The sequence below is a fragment of the Nuphar pumila genome, chromosome 4 (genome assembly GCF_984573655.1).
Source record: "Nuphar pumila chromosome 4, dmNupPumi1.hap1.1, whole genome shotgun sequence".
NCBI lineage: Eukaryota > Viridiplantae > Streptophyta > Magnoliopsida > Nymphaeales > Nymphaeaceae > Nuphar > Nuphar pumila.
The window spans coordinates 136551446-136576759 of NC_143252.1; the positions used below are offsets into that span (position 1 = coordinate 136551446).

The 25314-nt window shown below is 39.7% G+C and overlaps 1 protein-coding gene across 4 annotated transcripts in view; it reads right to left on the reverse strand.

Moving 5' to 3' along the window:
- LOC149841214 (5-formyltetrahydrofolate cyclo-ligase, mitochondrial-like) overlaps nucleotides 1-25314 on the reverse strand; it is a 54253-nt gene that overhangs the window by 12483 nt on the left and 16456 nt on the right. Inside the window, exons 2-4 of one of the 4 annotated variants that reach the window (XM_090003688.1) lie at nucleotides 18932-19168; nucleotides 1904-2041; nucleotides 1392-1544 (exon numbers count right to left, since the gene is read on the reverse strand). In XM_090003688.1, coding sequence (XP_089859814.1) covers nucleotides 1392-1544; nucleotides 1904-2041; nucleotides 18932-19097 — 457 coding nt within the window. In that variant the 5' untranslated portion in view covers nucleotides 19098-19168. Of the gene's footprint in view, nucleotides 1-1391; nucleotides 1545-1903; nucleotides 2042-18931; nucleotides 19294-25314 lie in introns of all 4 variants that reach the window. The other 3 variants (XM_090003687.1, XM_090003690.1, XM_090003689.1) reach the window with 3 other exon arrangements.

Here is a 25314-nt window from a genome sequence, read left to right on the forward strand (position 1 = left end):
TAGAAGTAGCTGTGCTCAGAATTTCGGTTCTGACACCCTACTTTGTTGGTTTTTCACAGGAATTGGTGGACAGTGAAGTTGGACATGCATCTGGGGATGGATGAGTTATACTTGGACTTGTCAGCTTCAGTAGAGGATATTGTGGCTCTTTCTTTTGTCTTTCAGTTCTTTTAAATTCTGCAATTGTTACTTTACTTTCAGTTGAAGAAAACCTTGTCTTTGAAATTTTATTACTCATTAATAAAAGAGTTTTAGTTGGTTGATATGGATGATAATTGCAACTTCGTTTGTGGTGTGTGGTTATCCAACTGAAATTGAAACTGTAGGGACCCCAGGTCTCTGGGAAGTTTTCCGCAACTCTTAGAAAAAAAAAATATTCCGCATTTTTAAAAGGGTATGGATTGGGGTCGTTACAGTGGGACTCCTGCGGGTAATGAGAAGCTTAAAAAATGAAGCCCATTTCTTTGAAATCTCACTATAGTAATGCCAATAAAAAGAGGAAAGTAGGACCCGGATCCATGGTCTATGGCGGGTGCCTATAAATACCCATGTTTGGCTATGGTTAGATTTAAGTAATACATGGGAAAAACTCTTCAAAAGCCCAGTTAGCACGATAGTTAGCTAGAAAAGTAGACTCAAACCATATATATATATATATATATATGAGTGCATCAAACATGTCAATGTGGATTGTCACCTAGTCAAAGAGAGGTGCTTGGGAACTTTAGTATTACACATATATCCTAGCAATATGCAAATAACCACCAGGTTAAAGAAATCTCATCGCTTGCTTTCACACCTCCCTTAGCAAACACTTGCTGATTTCACCATGAGTGTGAGGAGGCATGCCAATGTATCTACTCATGTCTATAGTTTATATAAAGGTGTGTGTATTATCTCTCCTTTTCTCCTAGTGCATCGTGGTGGTTGGGATATTGTGTTTTGATCCTTCCTTTTATTGTCTTGATGTGCATATATAAAGGATTCTAGTATTTCATTGGAATGAAACCAAACTCTAGCACCTTTTACTGTTTTAATATGGATTATAAACTCTGAGCAGAAAGTTACATTTTCTACTTCCTAACTCTTTCTCTGTCATTCATTTCTTTGAACATTTTCCTAAAAGAACAGAAAAGCCACAAAGCTTGAGCATATCCAAAGGAAAAACAAATACATGAATATGAGTGGGTGATTATGCAAAAAGAGCAAGGACCATTCATCTTTGCAAATGAGCCAATGAAACATTTGTGCTACCTAAAATATGTTAAAACCCAGGAAAAGCAATCCTCTAACAGTTCTGGCACAAGGATAAGCAATACCACTTTATTTCAACAAAATTTCATACAGTTAACCTTAGCAAAAAAATTTAGAAAAGCAAGCGATAATATTACCATCCTCTCGTTCATTGCCAGAGCTATCAAATGATGATGGTTCCAAGATATTCATGGAATTTGCAATTAGATCTTCTGTATTTGTAATTTTAAGCATCCGCATATGCCTGTTCTTGTCTTCCACACGTGGCACATACAGGTTCTTCCTGATCTCTGTATGAAAATATTGATTTACAAATAGAGTAAGGAATAAAAGAGGATAGTGCTAAGGTACTCTTTATGAAACACTTGTAAGCCACATCTGAGCTTCTATACACATAACTGTTGCATACTCAGGTAAGCCTGTAGGCCCACTTAGTCACATTAAATATCTAAAAAAAATACTGATTGAGCCCATAGAACACCTAAATAGATTGTACAACTTGAACTTAGTTCTTTTTCATGTTCATCAATGGACAGTTGGAAATGTATGTTTCATAAAGATATTGGACAAGAATGATAAATTTACATATCAAACCTTACCACAAGGACAAATATTTCTAAATCTTTAGAGGATATATATCAATGCATACCAGTACAAGAAGTGAGAACTTCGGAGACAATTTTTGAAGTGTCAACTTCAAATAAACCTTCACAGCTTATATAGGCACACAAACTAGTAGAAGATTTGAACCATGGGGCTTCCAAAACAATCTTCTGAATAGCACAATCTGAAATATAGGAAACAGATTTAATTACAGCAAGGGGTTGCACAAATTAAGATAATCACAAAGCTAACCATCATCACATGAATTTTCATCTTAGAACATCAATATGAAACATGAAATCCGGAAAGTGCATATTATATACATGAAAAGTAGATCATGACATATGAGAATTATGGATAAAATTCCAGTAAATAAATAAGCATGATTCTAGAAATATGAAATGTTCACTGGGTACTTGGGAAGATTAAAAGACAGTTTAGAAGAAAAAATCTGTCACAATGACACACCATTTACAGTGTATGTCATGGATGACACAAGCCGGACATGTTATGACACGCTGACAAGACCTTGACACATATGGGCATTATATTAACACTTTTAATACTTCTAATAATATTTCAATAAAAATGAACTTTTATATACTAAAATATCAAAAAATAGTTTTCATGGATTACAATTTATAAAAAAATATCACTGTATCCCTTTCTCAGAAAATTTTTGAACTCACGTGTCAAACCTGAGTCACGTGTTGAGTCGTATTCGTATCTTTCTGACATAGGAAAATATATTCTACAACATGCTTAATGCAATCTCAACATACGACAATGTCCCAGGGTTCTATTCTTCAATATTGAAACTTTAATATTGCATCAGTTTAAGAATCATGCCTAAAAAATAAAACTCCATGTACCACTAACAGTGAGACCCATGTTCTAATTATACACAAGCATAAAGTACACTGCCACCTACTATAGTCAGTCAAAATCAGAAATCAACATAAATTCCACAATATGGTATTTCTACATGTCTAGGTTTGAAGACCAAAGGATCAACACCCTAACAAAGACCACTTTAATACTTTCAACATCGACCTTTGGTTCTAAGTACAAACCTTTCTTCACATATCTACATTTAATACAGCCAAACACAGAAAACATGTTATACACTTCTTACTGGCTTCCTACAACTTGTCATATGGATGGTTTCTTTCACAATCTGCATATTTAACTACACATGCACATATAGTATCACACACACACACACATATATATATATATATATATAGTACACATAAATTACAGTCACTTGTATAAACAGAATTTGTCCTTTTTCTAGAAAATATAACAATACTTAAATGATAACTGAAAGGTAAGCAGTGTTGATTCATTTTCACATAAAGGTTGTAGATCTATAAGAAAACAGTGTAAAGCAATGATGCTTCTGTGAAAGTATCTTTAACAAGATACTATGATCAAGACTTTAATATTCTTGATGATAAACATGTGCACACATGCACAATAAGCACTCTTAGAACACTTGTGCACAAAAGCACAACTCACTAAATCTCACAAATGCACAAAGGCATAAAAGAATAAAATGCTTTATTGAAAAACAATTGGGCTTTGACCCAAAGCCATGAAATTACAAGAGGGGGAGTACCCCTTTATATAGAGGAAGTGGAGGCCTTGGAGGGGCTCCACTTCTAGTCGGTGGAGCCCCTCCAACGGTCACAAATGTGACCGTTGGAAGGGGCCCAACGATTAGATGGTGGGCCCCTCCAAGGTGTACACTACCTTTTACAAAAAGAAAGAAAAGAAAAAGGAAAAGTAATTACAACATATTCGAAAAATGAATATGTGCAAAAAGACTAAACTACCCCTATGACTATTACAAGAAATATATATGTGCATGTATCTTCCTATATAATATATATATATATAATAACATTCATTTGATATTACAATTTAACACCCCCCTAAAACTTAGGGCATGATGACCGAAAGTTTATCAAGAAGGAAGTTGAATCGCGGAGAACATAGTGCTTTGGTGAAGAAATTTGTCAACTGATATTCTGAAGTGACGCACGAAAGTTCTATGACTCCTTTCAGATAGGCTTGCCGAACATAGTGACAGTCCATCTCAATGTGATTAGTCTGCTCATGAAACGTATGATTTTTGGCAATATATATTGCATTCTTATTATCACAACATAGCTCGGTGGGTCCTTCTATTGTGATCCCCATGTCTTCTAACAGCTGATGAATCCATATAATTTTCATGGTAGTAGTTGTCATGGCACGATATTCAGCTTCGGTTGAGGAGAGAGACACTTTTTGCTGCTTATTGCATCTCCATGAGATCAGCGAGTCTCCTAAAAACACACAAAAACCAGTGGTGGAGTGACGGTTATTTGGGTCACCTCCCCAGTCAGAGTCAGTATAAGCAATTAATTTTAATTTAGAAGAGGAGGACAAAAATACTCCCTTATTTAGTGTGTCTTTTATATATCTTACGACCCGTAAGATGACACTCATGTGAACTGATTGAAAAGAAGTGTTTTCTCTGGTTACGGGTCATGGATCTGAAGATCCATGACCCGTGACACCCACTTCTTCATTAATGGCATTATGTAATATTGATTATTGTAAAAAGGGTATTCTAGTACCCTAATTTTGTTTGTAATCTCATGTTAACATAAAGTAATACACAGCAGCCGACCCATGTACAGCAGGGTATCGGTTTTCCCAAACCTCTCTCTCCCTTTCTCTACCTCTCTCTGTTTTGCAGCTCTCCAACGTGGAACGGACTGCAGGTTGCAAAACTATCATGGTATCAGAGTCACGCTTCAACTGAAACTGGGATCGATTCAAAAGACACGTCTGAAGATTCTTTTCTCCTCTATTTCCTCTTCCAAAGTCTGAAAATCAATCAAAAAAAAAAAGGTACGGATGTTCTTGTTTTCTTTTCTTTTTGGATTCACGACTGACCTAGTCAGTTTCATTCCAAAGTCTGAAGATCCTACACCTGTTTCCTATTTCTTTCTGGAATCACGACTGACCCAATCAGTCTCAGCAGATCCTACACCTGTTTCCTATTTCTTTCTGGAATCACGACTGACCCAGTCAGTCTCAGCCTGTTTCTCGCCTCTTTTTGGGTTCACGACTGACCCAGACAACTCAGATTTTTTTTCTGGTTTCTGGGACTCACGACTGACCCAACTAATTATGTTCTCTTTGGATTCACGTCTTATTCATCCTCTTCTTTTCTCAATTTTTCTTCCTACAGTTTCCTTTTCTCCTACTTTGGTGGTGGCCGAACCTTGGTTTCGCCACTGTTTATTTTTATCTCTTGAGTGCTTCAGCCCAGATTCCCTCATTCAGCCATTAACAAGCAGATACATTAGGAATACATATGCACATTGTTTTTTTTTTTTTTTGGATTTTCATATCCGATATTCCATTTCATATACAAATCAGAAATCTGATTTTCATTAAATTTCTGTTTCATATCAGCAATCTGAATTAGTTCCTACAAAAAAAAAATTACAGAACTGCAGGTGTAAAAGCAGATTGTGCTGAATACATTCTTCATTATGTGAAACATGAATTCTCTTCCTAACCAGTCAGTTCTTTCTTCAAGTTTCCTCAGCCAACTTGTGTCTGAAAAATTAAATAATGGTAATTTCTTGACTTGGAAGAGGCAAATCATACCTTTCATTAGGAGTCAGGATCTTTCTGGACATCTGGATGGATCCATTCCAGTTCCTCCTGAGTTCATATCACAAGAAAAAAGGGACACCAAAGGGGAATCTACTACCGTATATGTTAGAAATCCTGAATTTGTGGCTTGGATGAAAAGAGACCAAGCGCTTGTTGCTTATATTACATCAACACTTTCACAAGAGGTTCTTGTAGCCATTCCAGATGACTGCACTGCCATGCAACTTTGGAACAGACTTGTTCAGACATACTCACAGGTTTCTCAGGCCAGGATTATGTTTCTTAAAAGAAAATTTCAAATGTTAAGAAAGGAGTCCATGACCATCATGGAATATTTGAACAAAATGAAGGTTATCACAGATCAGTTAGCAGTTGTTGGAAGTACAGTTTCTGATAAAGATTTGGTACAACAAACCCTTAGTGGATTGGGACACGACTATCATATGATTGTCACTTCTCTGTTATGTTTACCTGAGCTGCCCAATTTTGAAGATCTGCGTGCAAAATTGTTACAATATGAGATGAATCTAAAGGGATTTTCTGAAGAATCATCTATGCATGCTGGGGCACAAGAAGTTATTGCTACAGGGGTTACTTATGCACGAGGACGAGGAAACTATGATATCAAGGGAAAAGGAGCACAAGGTAGAAGTGGTCATGGAGGTCGTGGATTATTGCCTACCCCCAACTCATATACCAACCCACAAAGACAGAGGCCAATTCCTACTTGCTTTCTGTGTAATAAAAGGGGGCATATCAAAGCTAACTGCTGGTTCAATCCCCTAAATAAAGGAAAATCAACACAAACTGAAGCAAAAAGAGGCACAGACAATACAAGGACCAACGGAGAAGTAAAAGAGTTGTTATTGTCAGCCTTAGCAGAATTGAATCTAAAACAAAATGAGCAAGGCACTTGGTACGTGGATTCTGGCGCAGCGACTCATGTTACTGGTGATGCAGGTAAGCTCCTAAAACTTGTTCCTTACATTGGTAGAAGTAGTATAGTTACTGGAGATGGATCACACCACTCTGTTTCACATATTGGAAACTCCATCATACCCTTGCCTGAATCTTCCATCAATCTTTCAAATGTTCTTTATGCCCCTAATATCAAGAAAAACATTGTTTCAGTTTCTAAACTTGTTGATGATATCAAAGCCTCAGTTGAATTTACTCCCTCTTCTGTTCTTGTTAAGGATCTCTGCACGAAGGAGACGTTCGCTAGAGGGAAACGGCAAGGCAATATGTATGTTTTTCAAGAAGATCCTTCAGCACATATTCGCTCTGCAGACCCAAACTTGAAGCTCCAATCATCATTGTCTTCTGAAAATCCTACCTGCGTTTTTAGTGTCTCTGAAATCAATAAGTCAAACCTTTGGCATGGTCGTCTAGGTCACTGCAGTAATAATTTCATTGAGAAGCTTGTTTCAAGTAACCTCATTCCCAAGTCAAGTTTAGGAATAAATGTAAATGACAACAAATGTTCTAGTTGTCTCTTATGTAAGAGTCATGTTTTACCATTTCATTCTATCAATAAAAGAGCTTCAAGACCTTTTGAGACTATTTGTTCTGATGTTTGGGGGCCTGCTCCAGTTGCTTCTATGTCTGGAACTATATACTATCTTTTATTTGTTGACAGTTATTCTCGCTATTCCTGGATATTTTTCATGAAACATAAATCTGAGACTTTCAAGTTGTTCTGTAACTTCCATTCCTTTGTCAGAAACCAATTTTTTGAAAACATCCTAAGTTTCCAATGTGACGGAGGAGGTGAATTCTCTTCCATTGACTTTACTAACTTTCTTCAAAGTAATGGGATAAGGAAAAAGGTGTCTTGCCCGCACACACCTCAGCAGAATGGGATTGCTGAAAGAAAGCATCGCCATATTGTTGAGAGTGCGATGAGCATGATGCATGATAGTAATCTTCTGATCACTTTATGGACAGAGGCTTTTCATTCTGCAGTTCATGTGATAAATCGATTGCCCATGACTATTTTGGAAAACAAGTCTCCTTGTCTCTTTTTGGTATTCACCCCAACTACTATGATTTGCATGTGTTTGGTTGTTTATGCTATGTTCATGTTGACAGTTCCAAGAGACATAAGTTTCAGGACAAGGCTTTGAAGTGCAGGTTTGTGGGTTATGCCGATGACTATAAAGGGTACAGATGTTATGATCCGGTGAGCAAGCGCATCAAAATATCAAGAAATGTCATCTTCGATGAATTGAATTTTGATTGTCAATGTAATAGTTCTTCAGAATCAAAACATGAAGTTCAGGCTTACTATCCTTGGTTGAACTATAAACTTCTCACAGGAGCTAGTGATGCTTGCTCAAATTGCACTCAAAAGGATAAGATACCTGTGTCTACTGATGGGATGATTGATCATGAAAATACAGACTCAACTTTGAATCCAGGAAGATATAGAGGCTTTGTCTATACTCGACGAGAAAGAGAGTCACCCACCATAGTTGATTCAGACATGGACACATCCTCAACATCCAACATTGTTGATACTAGAAGATCAACACGTCCTCGCCATCCAATTGAAAGGTGGGTCAGTTATGAAAATTTCTCATTAGATTTTCAACTCTTTCTAACAGCCTTGAATAAAGAAGATGAACCCACAACGTTCTCTCAAGCATCAAATTCTAGAAGATGGATTGAAGCTATGAATGAGGAGATGAAAGCTCTACATGAATGTGGTACGTGGGATGTCGTATCAAGACCACCTGACAAAAATGTTGTTGGTTCGAAATGGGTGTACAAAATAAAGTATAAACCAGATGGGACTATAGAGCGATACAAGGCGAGACTTGTAGCCAAAGGTTTTACACAGGAGCAAGGACAGGACTATGATGAAACCTTTAGTCCAGTAGTGAGGATGGGGACAATGTGAGTCATACTTTCTTTAGCTATTGAACACCAATGGACCATTAGCCAACTTGATGTGAAGAATGCCTTTCTTCATGGAGATTTGAGAGAAGAAGTTTACATGGAACAACCCACTGGTTACGCAGAAGGTAATCCTACAAAATATGTCTGCAGACTAAAAAGGGCGATATATGGATTGAAGCAGGCATCTCGATCTTGGTTTGACAGCTTTTCTCTTGAAATACAAAAATATGGTTTTAAGAAATCTCTTCTTGACCACTCCTTATTTATATTTAAGAACCAAGACACAATTACTCTGTTGTTGATATATGTGGATGATATCATCATTACTGACAGTTCCAATGACCACATTGAAGAAGTCAAACATCTCTTGAATCAGAGGTTCAAAATGAAGGACCTTGGCAAACTACGGTACTTTCTTGGAGTTGAAGTTGACAGTTCCTCTGAAGAAATGACTCTCACTCAACATAAGTATACTATTGATGTTCTCAATAAAGCGGGTATGAAAGACTGCAAGCCCTTAAGCACTCCTAGCATTCTTCATCAAAGGCTTAGCTCTCAAGATGGAGATCCATTTGATAATCCCACACAGTACCGTAGCATAGTGGGTATGTTACAATACCTCACTTTTACTCGCCCTGATATAGTATACTCGGTGAATCAAGTTTCTCAGTTTATGCATGCCCCATGTGAAGGGCATATGGAAGCAGTTAAACGGATACTACGATATCTGAAGGGAACAGTTGGGGATGGTCTTATATATAAACGAAAGACAAATGGGCAAAGTGCACATGAGATCACTATTTATTCTGATGCGGACTGGGCGGGAGATCCAGATGAACGCAGATCAGTATCCGGCTATTGTGTATTTATTAGGATGAATTTGGTTTCTTGGAGTAGTAAGAAACAAAAGGCTGTTGCCAGATCCAGTACAGAGGCTGAATACAGGTCAATGGCAGCCGCCACTGCTGAGGCTACTTGGGTTAGACATCTACTGACAGAAGTAGGAGAATCAATATCTCGTTCACTTCTTTTGTGTGACAACCAGAGTGCCATTAGTATGTCTTTTAATCCAATTCATCACAGTCGTGCCAAGCATATTGAAATAGACCAGCATTTTGTGAGACAAAAGGTAGAAGAGAAAGAGATTGAGCCTGAATTTGTTCGAACTACAGATCAAGTGGCGGATATATTTACAAAAGGATTGACCATGGTTGCCAGTTGAGGAAGCGGGAGCGGGAAGCGATACGGGAAGCGGGAGCGGGAAGCGAGGCACTTTCAAAATTTTAGGAAGCGGGGAAGCGTGGGACCACTTAGGAGCGATTCGGGAAGTGTCTCGGAAGCGACCTAGGAAGTGTCTCGGAAGCGAGGGGGAAGCGAAAAAAATAAAAATAAAAAATACAAAAAATTTGAAAAAAACAGGGAAGCGTGGGGGAAGCGAGGGGGAAGCGTGATGGGAAGCGCGCTTCCCATTAAAGGGAAGCGCGTCCCCCATTAAAGGGAAACGCGTCCCCCATTAAAGGGAAACGCGCTTCCCAAAAAAGGGGGATGCTTCCCCCCACACTTCGAAAGCGCGAGGTTTCGCGCTTCCGAAGCGCGCTTCGGGGAAGCACGCATCCCCTTTTAGCTAGGCGCTTCCAGTAACCCTGGGATTGACTAAAGACAGATTTTGGAAGTTAAAAGGCAAATTGTTCATGATTCAAGATCATGCACAACTTGAGGGAGGGTGAAAAGAAGTGTTTTCTCTGGTTACGGGTACACCCACTTCTTCATTAATGGCATTATGTAATATTGATTATTGTAAAAAGGGTATTCTAGTACCCTAATTTTGTTTGTAATCTCATGTTAACATAAAGTAATACACAGCAGCCGACCCATGTACAGCAGGGTATCGGTTTTCCCAAACCTCTCTCTCCCTTTCTCTACCTCTCTCTGCTTTGCAGCTCTCCAACGTGGAACGGACTGCAGGTTGCAAAACTATCACTGATGTCGGTGAATGTTGAAACTGACTTGCAGTATGAACTGCATAAGAAATATCTGGTCTAGTAATACTCAGATACATCAATGATCCCACGAGCTATCTGTAGGGGGTGGGATCAGAATGAGGAATACTGTAACGCCCAAATTTCAAACTTGCGAACCTTTTCAGAAAAACAGGCAAGAGACTAGAAATATCTCTTTCCTTCAGAGTTGGTTTATGAAATCAGCGGAAGATTTTTCTTTGATAAATCATAAGGCAAGCTGACAACTCTGGGCACGTTAGCTAAAAGAACCAAAACGCACAAAAATTCGGATATCCTAAGGGAAATCCGATACAAACCCAAGCGTCCAGGACGCAAGCTAAGAGCAGGAAGAAGAAGTCTTGAAGCCATCTTGCAATCGCGCCATCGCCCGTAGAGTACCTAAACATCACCTGTACCCATAGAATGGGTTAGTTTCGCGAAAAACTAGTAGGTGCACAAGAGAGACTAACAGGAAACTGAATTAAGTACATTTAATTCAGTAGGCTACGCAGTTTAAAGCAGATATGCAGTTAAACAGGTAAGCAATGCAAGCAGGTGAATAGTGCAAACACGTAAGCAGTACAAGCGAATAAGGCGTGCGAGCGAGTAAGTAGTGCAAGCGAGTAAGCAGTGCAAATGCGTAAGTAGTGTAAACAGTAAGCAGCTCAACGCAAGTAAGCAGTGCAACTGACCAACGCAGCATACGATCCATTTGATCGTAAGCTGTGAACTACTACGCAACAAGCTTGTCCTCGTTCCTAGAACGAGGTCTCTGCATCTAATCACCACCAGGACATAGTTTGTCACTCGCTACTTCTAACCAACGCATTGTCCTGAACGACCTTAATCTATCCTCATCTCTCAAAGTCTTACGCGGCTAACCGTCACCGGTTATGACGCACTAAGGCGTCATACCTTCTCAGAAAAACTCACCCTTCCGTAGAAGGTCCAAAACATGATCACTAACTCAAATCGCTAACGATCTGATTCTCACACCTGAGTCAAGCATGTAATCATGCTAAAACAGAAAGCCGAAACTATGAATTCATAGTTGGCTATCACAAACAATCTCAGAAGATCGTCACAGCTCACCATAACTTTTTATGGTAAGCAAAAACACAAGATCCACGTCGAATCGTTCGGTCCGAGAGATATACGACTGGACAAGGGATTACCGCCCTAGAGGGTATACCTGATCTTGGACCCTACACTTCCTCACAGGAGTTCACCGTCTTTGCGGCTACCCGTTCGTGGACAATGTACATCCTCACAGAGATCTCCCACTCTAGCCGGGTCACCTGATCTGGGAAATGTATAACCTCACAGCGAAACCTTTGGGAGATCAGTCCCTAACAAATGTCATATCCAATGAAAATCATTGCGATACACGCATCCACACAAATGACCGCTCTCAGGGTCGATAGCCACTAATACAAACAACAAGATCAACGCCCGGATCACCTGGTCTGGGACATGTATAACCTCACAAGGAATTCCGCCCTAGATGGTATACCTGGTCTTGGACCATACACTTCCTCACAGGAGTTCACCGTCTTTGCGGCTACCCGTTCGTGGACAGTGTACATCCTCACAGAGAATCTACCACTCTAGCCGGATACCTGGTCTTGATCATACACGCCCTCGCAGATAATCCTTTGGAGATCAGGTGCTCGACAGACACCCTACTCGGTGATACACGCATCTATACAATCGACTGCTCCGAACAGTTGACTGCTCTCGATGTCAGTAGCCACAATATGGGCACAAGCATGTATATCAACAGTATGCATCGTATCACTCCACGCAGAAGCATATAATCCTACGCATCGTATGATTGCCACAAGGAATATTGCAATCCTCAAATAGGCCCTCAAAGCATGTGTAAACGACACATGAGAACGCGCAAATATGGCAATTCAGTTGATTCTATAGGCGAAGGGTAACTAACTCTACCCGTCAGCCAAACAAAACAACTGAATAAGACAAGCACTCATAACAATGCTCGTAAAACATATAATTACCATAAAATGGCTCAGTCCATGAACAAGTAATTAAATTAATCGTAAGGCATAAACCATTACATCACAAGCCATTCATAAGCAATCATACGGCAACTGTTATATCACAATATGTAAGCAGCTTATAAGACAAGCGGCCACATCAATCCTAGTTGTCACCAGTTCGTAGATTACGAGCTGTATGCAATCACATCAATCATAAGAGATGCAAGCCAACAAGTGCTACACAACAATAAGCACCAAACAGTTCGACCAAGGGATAAAGCAAGTCACATGCTAATATGTAGCAACTGGCATAATGCTATTATTATAAGTATTTAACCAGTATGAGAAGCTCCTTATTACTCCGCAAAGAACTGCGTAAGCAGTTTAGCCAATTAGAGTAACGCCTTGACAGGCGTGCACAGCTCAACGAGTAGCATACTGAACTATCGAGCAAGCAAGCGAATTAGTAGTGCAAGCGAAGCAGTAGTGCAAGCGAAGCAGTAGTGCAAGCGAAGCAGTAGTGCAAGCGAATCTCACGACTCAACGACCAGTGTGAACAGACCTTATGTTTCGATAATTACGAACCTGCGGGTACGCGCAGGCAAAACGTAGAACCAACTGAAACTAGTTCGGGCGTCTGTTATTCTATGTATTTTCAATAACCCGAATAGCTAGTTGAGTTCGATCCAAAGGGACGGCTTTAGCCGAGAGAGGATTCCCTAAAGGAGGTTGTGCCACGGACGCATCCAACTTCTGCAGAAGTGTTGAGATAACTAATGTAGCCCCTAACTCCAATGACTGGGGAGGCCGGATCGTTGCCCGTAGGGTGGTTGTTAACAACCTGTCCATTGGAGTTTGTACTGCTTTGTCCTCTCCCTTGACAGACAACCAGAAACGAATAGGTATGTTAGGGGTTGCTTAACTAACGACCCATTCTATGCTGTGGTATTTAAACCACTCGAGCATCTTGCCTGTCAAGGCGAATGTGAGGCCATTTATGTTATTACAACATTTTGCATTTAGCGTTGTTCGAGGTCGCACGACCGTCTCATCCGATCATCGCAGTACTAGACGTGTCGTGCACGACTACAAGTACTCTAGGATGAAAGGGGTATAGCTCCTCAATAGAAGCCTCAACAAGAGTGTTTCACAAAGATATAAAGTTTATCAACTTTACTTTATCTTTTGAAACAGCAGTACCTTGTGCCAACATTATGCATTGATTTTCTCGAATCACATCCGCTATCGGGGTATCTACATGCCTCGCATGACTCGACACCGGCCTCGATAGACGGGATACGGGTTTCTCAACAGGACACCCGCTAAGACGTTCGCTCGAACCCCCAAATCGGGATCACCCGAGATGTGCCAAAAAGGAGAGCAGAACCAGTCAGTCACATCCTTCCAAATGCTTCGATTTGAAGCAGTCTTTGATGCTTTTGCGCAGCTCCCTGAAACCTCAAGTCGACTCTACAGGACTGCACACACGAAGAGCCAGGATCCTTGCGAGGTATCCCTCTCCTTAGACAAGGATATGCCGCTCGCTCCCGACTGAACTCTTGTCGCAAGAGGGAGAGGGGTAAATGCCTCTTGCATTCTCCACGAGGATGCCTTTAAAGCATACGCAAAGAGCAAGGACATGCACCTCTGCAATAGCAAGGCAATACCAACACATATGCAAAAGCAAGAGCCTAGCGCAAAGCGCGACGGCAAAGTAAAGACTGTAAACAGAAGTGCAACGCATATCCTTCACGCGATGCGCGACGGCAAGGTAAAGGACAAAGATCGCGAAACCGCGTCCTTGAGTTAAATGTGTACTCGTATAAATATATATATATATATATTTCTATATATATATATATATATATATTTATTTATTTAATGGTCCCTTTTTAGTTAATTGAACTTAATTCAATTGTCCAAGTCTTCTGTGCATTCTTCCCCTACCTTTGAGAGTTGCAAGCTTGCTGTCGTCCGCGGATGTACGCGATTGGCGGCTCGGGTCGCGGAGCGCGAGCTGGACCCGTCGTAGCTGCAAATATGCGATATTAACATGCAACCCAGACAAAAGCAAAAGCAAGGAGAAGGCTCGACTTCTCCGATAAATAGGGTTGGGGCCAACCGTCCCAATTGCCTTGAAAAAAGAAAGGATGGGGCAGGGCCAAATGACCCTTGCTGCCAAAAGAGGGATGTAGTCAATGCGAGCAGATGACTCACGCTTACTAGGAATTCCTCGTTGGAGACCAACAATTGTAATGATCTATCCCCATCACGATGTAGCTTCCAAAGATTTCCCGGGCCAAGGGTATAGGCTCGCGCACAAAGGGCAGGGGCCATCGACCCCTGCTGGCAAACAAAAAGGCAGGGGCCGATGGCCCCTGCTGGCACAACAAAAAGGCAAGGGTCATCGGCCCCTGCTGGCAGACAAGAAGGCAGGGGCCATCGGCCCCTACTGGCAAACAAAAAGGCAGGGGCCGATGGCCCCTGTTGGCACAATAAAAAGGCAAGGGCCATCGGCCCCTGCCGGCAGACAAGAAGGCAGGGGCCATCGGCCCCTGCTGGCAAACAAAAAGGCAGGGGCCGATGGCGCCTGCTGGCACAACAAAAAGGCAGGGGCCATCGGCCCCTGCTGGCACATCAAAAAGGGGACAGGGAGGAGGGGCTCGGCCCCTCCCCTACCGTAACGGAAGCAAGGAGGGGGCTCATCCCCCCTCCCCTACCGTAACGGAGAGCAGGGAGGGGTGTCGTGCCCCTCCCCTGCTAAAAGGGGGCACAGGGAGGGGGTTTGACCCCTCCCGTGGCCACACAGAGAGGTGAGGGAGAGAAGAGACGGGAGAGGTAGAGAGGAGAGAGAGAGTGGTGAACGAAAAAGGGGGAGGTGTGTACCTGGTGGTCGCCGGCGGCGGCATCGTCGGCGTTGGGTTGACAGGGGTCTCCAGAGGGTGTAGAGACGAGAGAGTCAATCGGGGGAGAGAGACCGAGAGGCGGTGCGGGAGAGAGACAGCGAGGGAGGGGTTTCGTGAACCTCCCTCACTTTCCTTGCCTCGACCTTAAAAGGCACGGGAGAGACGGACGGGGTGCCCGACCGCCTGTCCCCCTTTGGATCTGGGTCGTGTCCAAAACTGGATCCGACCCGATCCAACAAATTTTTTTTTTGTTTATTACAAATACCATCATCAACCTTCATTTTTTCTCTTACTATAGCAGAAGTTTCACAAACCTTATCATCCATAATACCTGACCTGTCAATAATTTCAAAGGCAAACTTAGTTTGAGATAAAAAAATACCCTATGAGAGTATGCTACTTCAATACCCAAAAAATAAGTTAGGAATCCCAAATCAGACATTTCAAATCTATCCTTCAAAATTGATTTTATGCTTTTAACCCCTTTAGAATCACTTTCGGTTATAAGCATATCATCCACATATAAAAGCAGAATGACAATCCCTGCATTGGTTTTTCTAACAAATAAGGCAGTGTTAGTGAAATAGGATGAAAAACCATTTTCTAACATTACAGAGTTAAATCTATCATACCAAGTCTCGGAGGCTTGTTTTAAACTATAAAGTGTTTTTCGAAGGCGAAGCACTTTCCCTTTGGGAGTCTCCATTCTTGGTTGATCATCCATATATACCTCTTCATTCAAATTACCATTTAGGAAGGCGTTCTTAGCATCCATTTGATAGATGTTCCATTTGTTGATGGAGGCAAAGGTGATGAGACATCAGACAGTGATCATTCGGGTCACAGGGGCAAAAGTTTCTTCATAGTCAATCCTGTATTCTTGACTATATCTCTTTGCAACTAATCGAGTCTTATATCTCTCAAGAGATCCATCGCTCTTAGTTTTTACCTTAAATACCCATTTACACCCTATTGCTTTCTTACCCTTATGGAGATCTTGAAAGTCCCAAGTCTTTGCCCTGTTGAGAGCTGAAAGCTCACATTCCATTGCTTTCAGTCATTCATCATTCTTTTTTGCTTCTTCGAAGTTTCTAGGTTCTATATGGGAATGAATGGCACTAAGGCAAACTTTATATTTAGGAGTAAAAGAATCATATGAGATAAACCTAGAAGGCCCCTTTCTACTTCTCTCAGTTCTTCGCAGGTTTTCATCATTTGTTGAATTGAAATCACTAGGTTTACTGTATTTTTCAATTGCACTCCTAAAACTGGTTCTATCTTTATGGGTATATGTTATGGGATCTCTCAATGCTCCTTCATTACTATGTTGGAAGATAAGTGGATAGGATGAGCCATCTTCTTTATCGTTGACATCATTATGAATGAAATAGTCATCACTATCATCATCATATGCTAACATTTCAAATAAAAAAGAGTAATCCATGTTTTCTTCAAAGGTTTCACTCTTTTCAAAACCATTAACATTTTCTAGAAAACTCACATTTCTGGAAACATATAGCTTATCATTCTTAATATCATAACAACAAAACCCCTTTTGGGTTTCGGAATATCCAAGAAAGACGCAAGTTATGTCACAGGGACTCAGCAAACCGGGTGTCGCACCTGCGTCGACGCGACGCGGGTGCAGCACCCGGTGCGATCAACCCGTCCCTGGGTGCATTGACCATAGCCAGGGTTACTTATGTCCAATTTTTATATTAAAAAAATTCTTCTGGGGGGCGTTGCCCCCCAGAGACCCCCGCCCGCTGAACGCGCAGCATGACCCACGTCGGGGGGAGCCCCCGGACCCCCCTTTCTGCAAGGGAAAAAACTCTAAATCAAGCTCCACAATTCATCAGCTCGACCCCTCCCTTGCACAAAGAGGGCGCAGGGAGAAGGCTCGACCCCTCCCCTACACAAATTATATATATATATATATATATATATATATATATTGCCGCACCCTCGCACCCAAGTTTTTTTAAAGTGTCGCACCCCCACACCCGCACCCATGTGACATAGGGCACAAGCAATGACTTTTGGTGAAAGCTTTTCATTCTTGTTAGTAAGAACGAAGCATTTAGAACCAAAAATTCTCAACCAACTATAGTCGGGTTCTTTGGTATACAATTTTTCAAAATGCGAGATATTGTTCAAGTTTTTAGAGAGTAGCCGATTTATCAGATAGACAGATGCTAGAGCCGCTTCAGCCCAAAGGTGCTAGTCCCCATACATCCGAATGAATAATTTCAAAAGGTCTTGTTGTAAATATAGATCTTTGACAAAAAGGCAATTTTTTCATTTTTCAAAGTATACAGTCGTTACAAGTGAAATCACAAATGAGAAATTTTTGCAATATTTGGATGTCCAAGTCTCTTGTGCCACACATTAATATCCTTTTGTTGGACAATATTACAAAACGGGTTCTTTGGAATTTAAAGGGAATCGACATAGTATAGATCACCCTTCCTAGAGTCTTCCCCAATCAATCTCCCGAACCGGCGATCCTGTATCCAACATTTGTTAGATGAAAACTTTATATCACACCCATGATCCGAGAGTTGATAAACGGAAAGCCCAAGGACTAGATGGTGGGCCCCTCCAAGGTGTACACTAACTTTTACAAAAAGAAAGAAAAATAAATAAAAAGTAATTACAACATATTTGAAAAATGAATATGTGCAAAAAGACTAAACTAGCCCTACAACTATTACAAGAAATAAATATATATATTTTATATATATATATGTAGGTAGGTACGTGTACATATATATGAAATATATATGTGCATGTATCTTCCTATATATATATAATAACATTGATTTGATATTACAATTTAGCAGCTTCTAACGTCCTCTCAAATATTTTTCCAATCCTTCGCTACCTAATCCACAAGGAAAACGATAAGCTATCTCACATGGATGCTAACATGGACATAGGGCACAACAGTATAGATGATGCAGAAATGGCAATTGATAGTACAATTATAGTTTTTATTATAAAAATATAAACACAAGACTATATATACTTTCAAGTTCACAAGCTACCAAGTTGAGACTGAAGATCATCAAGAAATAGTCAATGACAATTTACAAAGAAAAACAGCAAGTCATGACAAAATAAATAATCAAGATTATTTTAAAAAATGAAGTTCAAACTCAGCATTGAATATGTAGATGTAGGTTGTACTTTGTCCATAAAGTGTTATGGCAATAACTGGTGTTTGCGACAATGTTGTGCTAACATATAACATGCACACTCAATAAACTGTTTGTGTCATGTAGCAATAAAATCTCAACATTTAGGATTCAACCGCCCAGGCAAACAAACCAATGAATGAAGTGGATATGTTGTATAAGGAGGAATAGGTTAGAATTAAAAAAAAAAGAAGGTAAAGCTAGGTATTAGATAGTTTAGATGCTAATAAGAGGTCACATACAGATGAAAAAGAAATTCCCGACATTCTCAATGTGGCCGTCATCATTATGCTATAATTCATATATAAAACCAAAGCCACATAGATTTGTTAGTAGACCATATTAGATCCAACATGAAGCCAAGAAAACAAGACTTATCACCTAACCTTGTTCGTGTCTCAATGAAGGAGCCACGGCCCTCAACTCCTTTCGTATTTTGGAGCGAAGAGCTCGTTTCTGTTGAAAGATATCACTGGCATTGGCATTCACGTTCTCATGATGAGATCCTGATGGGGGTGGCTGTGATTGAATGGAATGGTAGGCACTATGCATTTTCAAGGCCCAAAGACAATGGCAACAACAACTGGGGAAACATAAACGAGAAGCAGCCAGCAATGATAATCCTGCCATTGACATCTCATTATAATCTTTATATTAGAACTCGTATGCTGCCAGTGAGATGAATGACAAGTATATTGGCCAAGGTGACAGCCATGCAGAATATAGTGCTCAAAACCTACAAATTAATCTACACAAGAAAGAAATAGAAATCAAAATCATGTCTCAACCTATGACATCCACATATAAGGAGACAATTTACTAATTAAAATAGAAAGTTCAACATGAAACCTTAGACAGAGCATAATCCCAGAACAGGCACCAAGTGAAATTTCATATGCAACACCAGAAACACCGATGATTATAAATAACAAGTTATAGATACCTTCATAAATTATGATCAACATTATTATGTAGCAATATATCTGCATTTTCGGCAGTTAATTCAAATGTATGGGTTAACATTCATAACCCACTTAAGAAGGAAAATAACATAAGCATCATTCAGAATTCCACTTTTAGAGTTTTTTTCTAGAAGGGTGAAAACAAGCTTTAGGAGTTGTTAATATTGAGGAATGTAATAACATGTATCATTAGCATGGGTAATACCCATTTATGTATTACTATGTGTGTGTAGAGGTAGTCTTGTACTTTAGGCTTCTAAGATGTAATAGCCAATGATAGAGAGACATATGTTGCATTACTCTTTCATTTTTCTATGGAATGAAACATCTTTTTTTTCTCCTTTCTTCTTGCCTCTTATTTTATGCAACTTTCATGGTGTGGCAGAACTCAAATAGTTAACATAAGCAAAAATTATGTATTCAATTTAACAGTAAGGGTAACTTATAGGTCCACTTATCCAAAATTTAACAGAAAATCGTGGTTTACTCAGATGCAGATTGGGCTGGAGATCCGGATGAATTGAAGTCTGTTTTAGGATATTGTGTTTTTCTCGGGCAAAATTTAATTTCATGGAGCAGCAAAAGGCAAAGAGTTGTAGCACCATCCAGTATAGAGGCGGAATATCGGTCCATGGCAGCAACTACAACAAAGGTCATATGGATACGACATCTATTGAGTGAGCTTTGGGAAGTGAGTCCCATATCAATTCTCCATTGTGACAACCTGAATGCAATCAAAATTGCACAAAATCCTATTCAGTATGGAAGGACAAAATACATTGAGATTGATCAGCATTTCATTAGATAGAGGATAGAGGACCTTGAGTTAAAAGCTAGGTACATTAGTACCAATGGTCAAGTAGCAGACCTTTTTATAAAATGACTCACTAAAGAGAGATTTTGGTTTTTGAAGAGCAAGTTGAATATGGTTCAAAACCAGAGTTACGAGTCGAGGAAGCGGGAGCGGGAAGCGATACGGGAAGCGGGAGCGGGAAGCGAGGCACTTTCAAAAATTTAGGAAGCGGAGAAGCGTGGGACCACTTAGAAGAAAATTATGAACCGTCTCGGAAGCGACCTAGGAAGCGAATCGGAAGCGAGGGGGAAGCGAAAAAAATGAAAAAAATGGGGAAACGTGGGGGAAGCACGCTTCCCATAAAAGGGAAGCGCGCTTCCCAAAAAAGGGGGATGCTTCCCCTCATGCTTCGAAAGTGCGACGTTTCGCGCTTCCCCTTTTGCCTAGGCGCTTCCGGTAACTCTGTTCAAAACCATGTTCAACTTGAGGGAGGGTGTTAAGACGTGTGGAATGGATTGGATCATTAGGATCCGAGATCCACACATGGAGTGTCATGTTTTAAGCTGTAAAATTCCTTGACGTATTTACCCTTTCATTGAAATATTTTTGTAACCCGTAATCAGGGGCATATGTGTCCAATGTAAAAATATAAATTATAAAGCAAGAGGGCACGATTCTCAATGTGTGCAGCCTCTATTCTTTAAAGAAAAGTTCATCTCTTCTCCCAAGTCTTCTTTCTCTCTTAGATGTTTTACGGTTTGATTCACAATGATGCCCTATATTTTACACTATCACCCCCCCCGAACAACCAAACTCTACCTTGCATAAAGTTGCCAGAGTACAATCAACCTCTGAACTGGATTTACAAAGATTTATATACATGCTTAAAATGTTACAAAATATTTATTTTTGAGACATTTCATGTGCATACTTGTTGTTTTTACAAGTTTCAAATTTGTTGCCATTGAAAATTATTAGATAAGTCAAATCAAATGAAAAACATTCTTTACCCTTTCCCATTAAAATTTATTAGATAAGTCAAATCAAAAACATTTTTTACTCTTTCTTTATAATAATAAAAAATGATTAGGTATTCTTTTTAGGAATTCAGCATTAAAATTTTCTAACCTATGCATATCTTGCCTCTTATGCTCATAACTAACAATAAATCAAAAAAAATAAACCTATACAAGCCCATTCAATTCCCATAATGGAGGTGCAAAAAACCAACAACCTTTACGATTTCGTCTGCTTTAGCTTTGAAAAAGAAAATCGAGGAAAAAACATGAAAACTGAGATAAAGAATAAAAAACAGAACACCCAAGTAGGAAGTGGATTGAGCTTCACCTACCCTCTTTTGAGTCCTCACATGCTAAAGGAAAGGTGTTGAGACTGTCCAAAAAAGACAGGTAAAATAAATAGAGAAGAAGGCTTGTTTACATGCATAGAAGAGAACTATCAGCTGGCGCCATGTGCATTGCATGTTAGAGAGAAAGAGAGTAGGTTTAATAAAACATCAAGCAAAGCTTAATTTGTTGGTATCTTTAATTATCCTAACTGCATAATATATTTGGTACATTAAGCATTTATATTTAAGGGAATTCTACTCATTTCACTTTTCTTTTAATATAATTTTTCTTCTTTCTCTTTCTCCCATTTTATTTATCCTTTGATGATTGTTGGTTGCCTCTTTGTCTGATAGAGTTATGATGTCAATTTTATTGGATCAAAGACTTCCCTCATGGTTACTTGTTTTCTGAATGACTTTATGCCTAATCAATTGTTAAAATCATAATCACAAGGAAAGATCTTATGATACTTTTAAAATTCAGTTTTTCTTAAAAAATCTTGAAAAGATATTAACTTATATTTAATAGAAAAATAAGAGCCATTACAAATAACAAATTGCAATATTTTTAAAATACCAGTGATACTTGTCACTATGATTGAAATTAGTGACCGCTTTTACCTTTCATTTTCCTGATAGTATTTCCACTCTGCGAAAAGGTGAACTCCAGGTTTACCTGCGCAAGGAGAAAACGAGAAAAGAAAAAGAGGGTTGTTGAAAGTCACGGCTTCCTCTTCCACTCATGATTGATCTATTTAAAACATATGTAAAATAAAAATTACAAAGATTAGGGTACAGAAATACCCTTTAGTGAATGTTTAAAATTACAACATAGCACAACCCATATGTGGATACGGGTCTGGATTGAATCCAAATCCATAAATGATTCTTTTCACCCTCCCTCAAGTTGTACATGATCTTGGTTCATGAACAACTTGCCTTTTAACATCCAAAACCTGTCCTTTGTTAATCCTTTTGTGAATATATCTGCAACTTGTTCTTCTGTTCGGACAAAATTGGGCTCAATTTCTTTTTCTTCAACCTTTTGCCTTACAAAGTGTTGATCTATCTCAATGTGTTTTGCTCGACTGTGATAAATAGGATTGAAAGACATATTGATGGCACTTTGGTTGTCACATAGTAAAAATGATCGAGCAATCGATTCTCCTATCTCTGTGAGAAGATGTCTTATCCACGTAGCCTCTGCAGTCGCGGAAGCCATCGATCTGTATTCGGCCTCTGTGCTTGATCTAGCTATGGCTTTCTGCTTTCTACTGTTCCAAGAAACTAGGTTTGACCCAAGAAAACAGCAATAACCAGATATCGATCGACGTTCGTCTGGATTACAAGCCCAATCAGCGTCAACATAAACAATGATCTCATGTGCGCCTTGATTCAGCTCACTCTTTCTGTATACAAGGCCATCGTCGATAGTACCTTTTAGATATCTTAGTATTCTCTTAAATGCCTCCATATGTGATGTATGAGGTTCATGCATAAATTGAGATACCTGATTGACATAATACATTATATCAAGTCGAGTGAATGTTAGGTATTGTAACATACCTACTATGCTGCGGTATCTAGTAGGATCTTCATATAAGTCTCCTTTAGAACTCAGTTTCTGATGCACGACACTTGGGGTTGACAAGGGTTTGCAATTCATCATACCCGCTCTACTGAGAATATCCACTGTGTACTTGTGTTGAGTGAGAGTAAGTGTATTACATGTCTTGTCGACTTCCACCCCAAGGAAATATCGTAGATCTCCGAGATCCTTCATTTTAAATCTCTGATTCAACAATTTCTTTACTTCCTCAATATGAGTTTCGCAGTTACCTGTAATGATGATGTCATCTACATATATCAATAGGAGTGTGGTCACACTCTGCTTCTTGTAGATGAATAATGAATAATCAAGAAAAGATCTAGAGAAGCCATGTCTCTGTATTTCAAGCGAAAAACTCTCGAACCAAGAACGAGTTGCATGTTTCAAACCATATATCGCTCGTTTCAGTTTACACACGTATTGATCAATATCTTGTTCTGCATATCCTGCGGGCTACTCCATATAGACTTCTTCCTTGAGATCTCCATGCAGGAAGGCATTTTTAACATCTAGCTGACTTAATATTCATCCATGTTCAACAGCTAGACCCAACACAATTTGAATGGTCCCCATTTTCACCAGAGGACTAAAAGTTTCATCAAAATCCTGCCCTTGCTCTTGTGTGAATCCTTTGGCAACAAGTCTAGCTTTGTACCTTTCAATACTCCCATCAGGTTTATATTTAATCTTGTACACCCATTTTGATCCGACTACATTTCTATTTGGTGGTATGGGAACAACCTCCCAAGTACCACATTCATGTAGAGCTTCTTGTAGATGAATAATGAATGATCAAGAAAAGATATAGAGAAGTCATGTCTCTGTATTTCAAGCGAAAAACTCTCGAACCAAGAACGAGATGCATGTTTCAAACCATATATCGCTCGTTTCAGTTTACACACGTATTGATCAATATCTTGTTCTGCATATCCTGCGGGCTGCTCCATATAGACTGTAGAATGAGATGGGGGTGTACAACAACCTGTGAGTGTAGAGAGAGAAAGAGAGAGAGACGGCTGCACAATAGAACTCGTTAATTAAGATTAGGGCTTCTCTCTATATTAAATAAAGAGAGGCAAAACAGAAAAATTACATCTAAGTCCTTATGAAAATAATATTTCAGAAAACCTCTAATATAGGAGAACTTAACCTAAAAACCACCTATTCTCAACACTCCCCCTCAAGCTGGAGCATAGATATCTATCATGCTCAGCTTGTCACAACATCTGGAGAAATTTGGCCTAGCAAGAGGCTTTGCAAACATATCTGCAACTTGGTCTTCAGACTTTAGGTATTTTGTAGTGATATGACCAGCTTAAATCATATCTCTTACATAGTGGCAATCAACCTCAATATGCTTTATTCTCTCATGAAAGACAGGATTGTTTGCTATATATGTTGTCGCTTTGTTATCGCACATCATGGTCATTGGAGAGGAAACCTTCACCTGGAGATCATTAAGAATAGTGCGAACCCATATCAATTCAGCAGTTGTTTGGGCCATAGCCCGATATTCTGGTTCTGCACTCGACTTGGAAACCACATTATGTTTCTTACTTCTCCATGAAATCAAGTTGTCTCCCAAAAACACACAGAATCCTGTGGTAGACTTTATATCTACTACAGATCCAGCATAGTCAGCATCAGAATAGGCTACTATCTCCAGAGTTCCACCTTTCCTGAACAGTAACCCCTTTCCAAGAGAGGATTTTAGATATCTGAGAATCATTATGGCTGCATTCCAGTGTACCTCAGTTGGTTTATCCATGAACTGGCTAACTTTGCTTACTGCTAAAGCAATATCTGGTCTGGTCACAGTTACATATAATAACTTCCCTACTAGGGAGCGATAGCTTTTGCTATCAACAGGTTTTGACCCTTCTTCAAACAACTGAACTTTATGGTCCATGGGAATATTTGCTGGTTTAGCTCCCAACATGCCTGTTTCCTTTAATAAGTCAAGAACATACTTCCGTTGAGACAAAACCATCCCTTCACGGCTTCTAGCAACTTCTATACCCAGAAAATACCTGAGTGAACCAAGGTCTTTTGTAACA